Here is a 6622-nt window from a genome sequence, read left to right as displayed (position 1 = left end):
TTTTCAGTCTTTGGCAGGTAGCAAGCCAATTTTTCCAGCACCATTTATTAAAGAGGCTATCGTTCTTCCAGTGAGTTTGTTTGGCCCCTTTATCAAAGATTAGGTGACTGAGTCAATTCTGATTTCTTAATGGCCCAAGAGAGGTTTCCTTTTGCACTTATGATTGGGCATTGGTTTCTTTCTTTCTTTTTGAAGTATCCTAGAGATTAAACTCACAGCCTTTGCACTGAGCTATATCCTTCACTCTTCTTAAAAAATTTTTGAGAAGGATCTTGGTAAATTGCCCAGACTAGGCCTAAATTTGCAGTCTTCCTACTTGAGTATCCCAGAATGCCGGGATTAAAGGCACGTGCCATCATGCCCACTAAGAAAGTAGCTTCTAATGTGGACTTTCCCTTTAGTTTGAGCCCAGGGAAGGCATAGTTTGGTATTAGTCTTTGAGCCTTAGTTTCTTTATTATTCAAATGAGATTGGACTCTGAGGTTCTGTCAAGCAGTAACATTTTAGGGTTTTAAGACACTTCCAAAGCACTTCTCAAAGTACATTTTTTAGTAGTTTCCTAATTTTTTAGTGTTTCTTTTGGAATCAAACAAATAGAGTGAAAGTCACTAGTTGAGAGGACAATGAAGCTTACAGTTTAAGAAAAGCCATTTAGTGGCCACCCACACCCCTTTGCAAGATGCTGTTCAGATCTTTGGCAATGTTGTCTTTTTTTCTTTTTTTTTTGTTTTCTTTTTGAGACAAGGTCTTGCTCTGTAGTTCAGGCTGGGCTTCAACTCATTGTGTACCCCAGGTGGCCTCAAACTCATGGTGATCCTCCTGCCTCAGCCTCCTGTATGCTGGGATTACAGACCTGTGCCACCAGACCCAGCCACCTTGTCTTTCTTGATTGGAAGAGTAGTGGAGCTATGGGCCCTTAATTTGGCTCTTGGGGTAAAGTAGAAAGGACTGTGAGACTTGGCAGTTTTGGACCTGTTCTCTGATATGTACCACGAATAGGTTATTTCTGGAAAATAGAGCAGTGGGAAAAACAGTGCATTCCGACCAGAACGTTTCAGTCCTTTCTCTGTTATTTTTGAGGTGTGTGACCTTTGGACCTTAATACCTTTATCTGCAAAGGGCAGATCAGCTCTTATCGCCTGTGATGTGATGCATCCTTGAGCTTGTCCTAAGAGTACCAGTGTTGGCAGAGTCCAGTCAAAATGACTAGCCTTTGTCCTCTGCAGCTTCAGGCCACTGCTACTGTGTCTTGCACAGTTTAAGTGGGAGAGATGCCTCAGGGGAGGAGGTAGAAACTTGCTACTTATGAAACAAAGCTGTGAAAAGCAAACAATCCTGTAATTATTTTATCTTAAAATTGCTGTCTTAGGTTTGAGTTTGATCATACAAATTTAAGCTTACTGTGTACTGTGTACAATAGCACTGTTGCTGTTGTGGGGAAATGGTGATTATGTTAAGTTTTTGTGCCATCTCCATGTAGATGTTTATCTGTAGTCATGATCTAGCTGCCCAAGTTTAATTTGTTGGAAACGGCACCATGTGCCCAAGAACATAAATTAAATTGTGCAAAGAAAACTTGGGAGACCCCTGGCTTATAACGTCGATATAGGGGAAATGCAATTCCCAACATGCTAGATGTCCAAATGCTGATTTCGTGTTCTCTAAAATTGAGGAATGAATTGTAGGAACAAATTGTAGGAACAGTGGAGGTTAAAAGTGGGAAGAATTTCTTGAGAGAAAGAAAGCTTCTGTTTAGGAGGGATAGAAGGGGCCCCAGAAAGTGGGTTGCCAATCAACCCTACTTCTCAAGGGTGTTTATTGAGCAAACCTACAAGGTGAAGCAGGTTTGAGGTGGGGCAGAACTATAATCAATCAATAAGATTACAAGTAGTTACAAGTAATTACAACTATTACTTAGGTAATATTGGTCCAGTGGAAAATCATAAGATGAGTGTGAGGTGGAATAAAACTATGGTCAACCAATAAAATTACAACAAATGTAGTATCTTGGTAATATTGATTAAACGAGGATCAAATGGGGAAGCAAGCCATGTGGCAAATGCACCTGGGATGGAAAAGGACTTTTCTGGAAGAGGGTAGGTTAAGGAGGTTTGGTCCTCCACCCCAAGGTGATGTCTGTTTAGAATATCAGTCACTGCTGTTCATCCTTAGGGGGAGTATATGTGTGAGTAGTTCCAATTTTTCTTGAAAGATGCAGTTATCTTTTACACTGACTTCTTGAGGGCCCAGCCCTATCTGACTGCCTATAATATACCAGCTAACTTAGCTATCTATAATAACATGATAGGTGATCTGTGCCTAGGGACACTGAGAATCAAGAATTGAAAGAGTTAACTAGTACTGTGTCAGGAGGCTTGGATCTGTAGGCTTTGCTCAGGCACAGACCTGTCTGTAAGAGCTTAGATGTATCATCTCCTTCTGTAGCCTCTGCTTGGAGGGTGAGAATTTTGCATTCAATCGCTAAGGTCCCCTTCATCTTCTAGATTGTGTGCTTCCTCAGGGCTGGAGTATTGCATCAGGACCCCACCTGGGGTTTGTGTTGTTTTCAAGGTCCAAAGGAGCTACTTCATCTTTTTTTTCTCCCAAGGAGATAGGCTACATAACCCCACAGAGCCTGATTCTGCAGTGAGCTGCCAGTGTTGTGAGGTGCTTCTTCATTGGGGACTGCATAGGTTGTTTGTAGTAACGTAGGAGGACTTTACCATGATGCCAAGAGATGTAATTTCTGTGTTCATCTGGCTACCTACTTAAAAAACTTGCTATAGAACCATTTTATCTTTGGAGTTAGATTTTATACATACATCTTCTCTCAAAAGTGTCCTTTTTGAATTCAAGGATTCCCAGTATTTTGAAGATCAAAACAATTACCAAGGAAATGTGTTCTATGAATTTATTTTAAAATGTTAGTGAGGAATGTCTTCATATTTGAATTTTAATGCTGTAGTAAAATTATTTGGTATTTACTCTTTGCTTTCTCCCTAATGCTAGTTCTATTACTTTATTTTTCAATGCTGGAAAGAGTTGATGATATCTATTCATCTTTTCATACTGGTAGCCTCTAATTTCTGGGTGAGTTAGGAGTTAGTACCAAAAGAAAAGCTGATCTCAGTGACTGTTTGTACATATTATCTACCCATATGGTTTGGTCACAGCTTTACCACTAGACTGTTCTTTGTGATGAGGGAAATCTCACATACCTTTGATGATGACAGACTTCCCTGGTTTCTCCCAGGTTTGGAACAGTACTGCCACTGCTTTGGAGCATTGAGGTTGTTGATAGCAACAGTGGGCTCTTGGGAATGGCACCAACAAGTATGGTGATGGAGGAAGGTGGGAGAATTAGCTCCCTGGAGTCTTTTTTACATGGGCACTGATCCTAATCACGAGAGCTCTGCCTTTATGTCTAATCAGCTCCCAAAGCTCCCATCTCAATACCATCCACCACCCATCGATACCCTCAGTGGTAGATTTCACTGTAGGCGCACATAACCATGGGGGGAAGAGTTTTCAGGAAACACGTTAGTACGTGTCCTCTTAAGCTTTCACACTTTTACTGTTAGCGTCTAGTGTGTCTAGCAGGAACGTAACTCAAACCATTACTGTTATTTTTTTCTCAAAAATTCTTCAGCCTTCTTCAGCTTCTCTTTCTTTTCTAGTCTTACCAGAGTCATGGTGCTGTCACTTAACCAGTCTCTCAACTTAAACTAGAAAATTTGGTATTATCTGTATTCTTCCGATTACATACTTGCCATTAGTAATAAATTGCCAAATCCTACTTATTTCACTACCAGAAATGTCTTCCAAATCCCTGCTGTCTTTTTTTGTCCCCAGGGTCATACTGCTTAAGGTTGAACCCAGTTTATTTCTCCCCAGGACTTTCAGCAGTTTCTTTAATTAAAATTTTTGCCTCCAGTTTCTGTCTTCCCATAACTCATGTCCCACCAAATTATCTTCTTAAAAAATTACTCTTATGCCTAACAATCCATGTGTTTTATTTTATTGTTCTGCAGTGTGTTTCATTTTGCTCGATACTATGTTCAGGGAAATTTTCCATGTAAAAGACCTGTCTTTTTATTGTTTCATAATCTGGATACATAAAATATTTGTATTACAGTTTCACCATTCCTCTTGGGATGTTTGGGTTTTTTTTTTTGTTTCGTTTTTTTGAGACAAGGTCTTGCTATGCAGTTCAGGCTGACCTTGAGTTCACTTTGTCGTCTTGGCTGGCTTTGAACTTGCAGTAAGCTCCGAGTGCTGGGATTACAGGCGTGCGCCACCACACCCACCTTCCTCCTGGGATGTTTATTATATTTTTCTTCAGCAGTTACAAGGAATGCTGAAATGAACATCCTTGAATGCATTACTTTGTGTACATGCCCAAGCAGGTAGATAGTGGAAAGTGGAATTTTGGGGGTGAAAATGAATATACATTAAAAAGTGGAATTTGGGGTATAAAAATGAATATGCATTAAAACATTAATAGATGGCAACGTGTTTCTTTATGTAAAGTTCCTATCAGTGTATTCTTCTACTCTTCATGCTTTTTGAAGTTTATGTTTAGCGTGGAATCAGACAATGTCCTTCCAGCCTCAGCTTTCTGATTGATGCATTTACTCATTTACGTAGGCACTGTCAGCCACTTTGCCAGTTTTATGTTCAGTACACATTGTGTTTAAGCTACAGTCGTAGAGATGAGTAGCTGTAACAGAATAGTTGGTTCACAGTATCTAAAATATTCACTGTCTGACTCTTTTCAGAACCATTCTGCCCACTGCTCAGTTAGAGAGTGGGAAAGATTCAAGTAAAGTAGAGGAGAGAAATGATACTCATATTGGGAGGGTTAGTTTGAGTTAAGAGAAGGGTCAGAGTACTGGCAGTCATAAAAGGCCTAGGGTTGACATTATGATCAAGCTTAGCCTTATTTCACAAAACAAGATCAAAAATCAAGTCAAAGTCTACATGGCTCATAAATGGCAGTGTTATCCCAGAGTGACTGTCACAGATGCCCTACTGTAGAGAGGGATAAGATTATTGTTGAGGTGTGGCCTTATCAGAATTGGTGAACAAACTAAACACACACTTTCTTTCCCTGAATGTAATGTTTCTGGTTTTCTTTTGTATTTCTAGAAGGCCTTTGAGCCTTACTTTGAGATTTTGGAAGCGTATTCAACAAAAGCCAAGAATTATGTAAATGGATATTGCACCAAATATGAACCTTGGCAGCTGATTGCATGGAGTGTCCTGTGGACCCTACTGATAGTCTGGACGTATGGGTTCATTTTCCAGCCAGAGAGTAAGTATACTGTCTCTTCTATAATGGTAGTGATGTGTCCGTAGCCTCAATACTCATGGCTGGTGGATTAGACTAATTCCTTCCTTTTTTCTTCCCTCCTTCCCTCCTTCCCTCCCTCCTTCCTTCCTTCCTTCCCTCCCTTCCTTCCTTTCTTTTTTCCTTCCCTCCCTATCTCCTTCCCTCCCTCCCTCCCTCTCTTCCTCCCTTCCTTCCTTTTTGGTACCCGGAATCAAATTCAGGACCTCATGCTTGCCAGGCAGGTGCTAGACTAATTTCTTGCCTTTTGGTTTGATTCTGATTTTTAAAATCTTAATGACATTGTTTTCCAGTTTGGTAAATACTGTTTCTATTGATTTGATGATTTTTTTTTTTTCATTTATAACTTACGTCATTGTAAAGATTCTTAGATGTCTCAGTATGGCAGAGTATGGCTTAAGTCTTTTTCAGTACCAGTTTCTTCAGAACAGAAATGTATTGCTTTCACTTTGAACCATCCTTTTCAGTAAAGATTAGGTGAAATTGGAACAGCACTCATCGGCGCCCATTTCAGTGCCTGTTTAGTGCCAGGCACTATGCCAGGCTCTGGGGAAACCTGCACACGTAGTCTAAGGTCTATCTTCTTGGAGTGGAACTTCTAAGGGGATGCAGAAGATAAGTCTCAGTGATCTACTTGTAAGTCCTCCACCCTTCTTCAAGTGTAAGCCTCTCTGCTATACACCCATTTCCTTTCCACCCAGAAACCTGACTGCATGTGACCTTCCCCTGAAGTATTTTCTGTCTGCAGGCTATGCATGGTATATTAGATTACATCTAAATCCAAACAGTAGGCATGATGATAGATGTTCTTTTAACTGGGCACCCTTTCCCCACTCTCCCTAGAGTGTCTGAGTTAACTTTTTTGGTATGAAGAACCAATCACATTGTGGAGAATCTAGTCATTTCCCGTTTGCTTGAATTTCTGCAGTGCTTTGCTTGTTTCCCTGATAACATCTTTTTAAAGGGCTTTTTATCTGTATCTTTTCTGCTTGCTTTTTTTACCCCAGGAAAATCCATTTAAAAACCAAAATTTTTTTTTTTTTTTATCTCTTTACCACACAGACAGCCATTGTAGAGTAATGAACAGTAAGAAACAAGTTCCAGGCCAGGTGTGGTGGTGCATACCTGTCATCCCAGCACTCCAGTTCAAGGGCATCCTGGCCTGCATAGTGAGTTAAAGGCCACCCTGAACTACATAGTGAGACCCTGTCTTAAGTTAAAAAAGAAAAAAAGAAACAAATTCCACTGCTTTACAGCTTTTTTTTCTTTTTT

The 6622-nt window shown here is 40.2% G+C and overlaps 1 protein-coding gene across 2 annotated transcripts in view; it reads left to right on the top strand.

The window, feature by feature from the left end:
- Sgpl1 (sphingosine-1-phosphate lyase 1) overlaps nucleotides 1-6622 on the top strand; it is a 57465-nt gene that overhangs the window by 13452 nt on the left and 37391 nt on the right. For both annotated transcript variants that reach the window (XM_013517017.1, XM_005390043.2), the window contains exon 3: nucleotides 5149-5314. In XM_013517017.1, coding sequence (XP_013372471.1) covers nucleotides 5149-5314 — 166 coding nt within the window. The remainder of the gene's footprint in view (nucleotides 1-5148; nucleotides 5315-6622) is intronic.

Source organism: Chinchilla lanigera, unplaced genomic scaffold, assembly GCF_000276665.1.
Source record: "Chinchilla lanigera isolate Chin_1 unplaced genomic scaffold, ChiLan1.0 scaffold00036, whole genome shotgun sequence".
In the NCBI taxonomy this organism is placed as follows: Eukaryota; Metazoa; Chordata; class Mammalia; order Rodentia; family Chinchillidae; genus Chinchilla; species Chinchilla lanigera.
The sequence above is the reverse complement of the archived record's forward strand: the minus strand, read 5'-3'. Positions and strand labels throughout refer to the sequence as shown.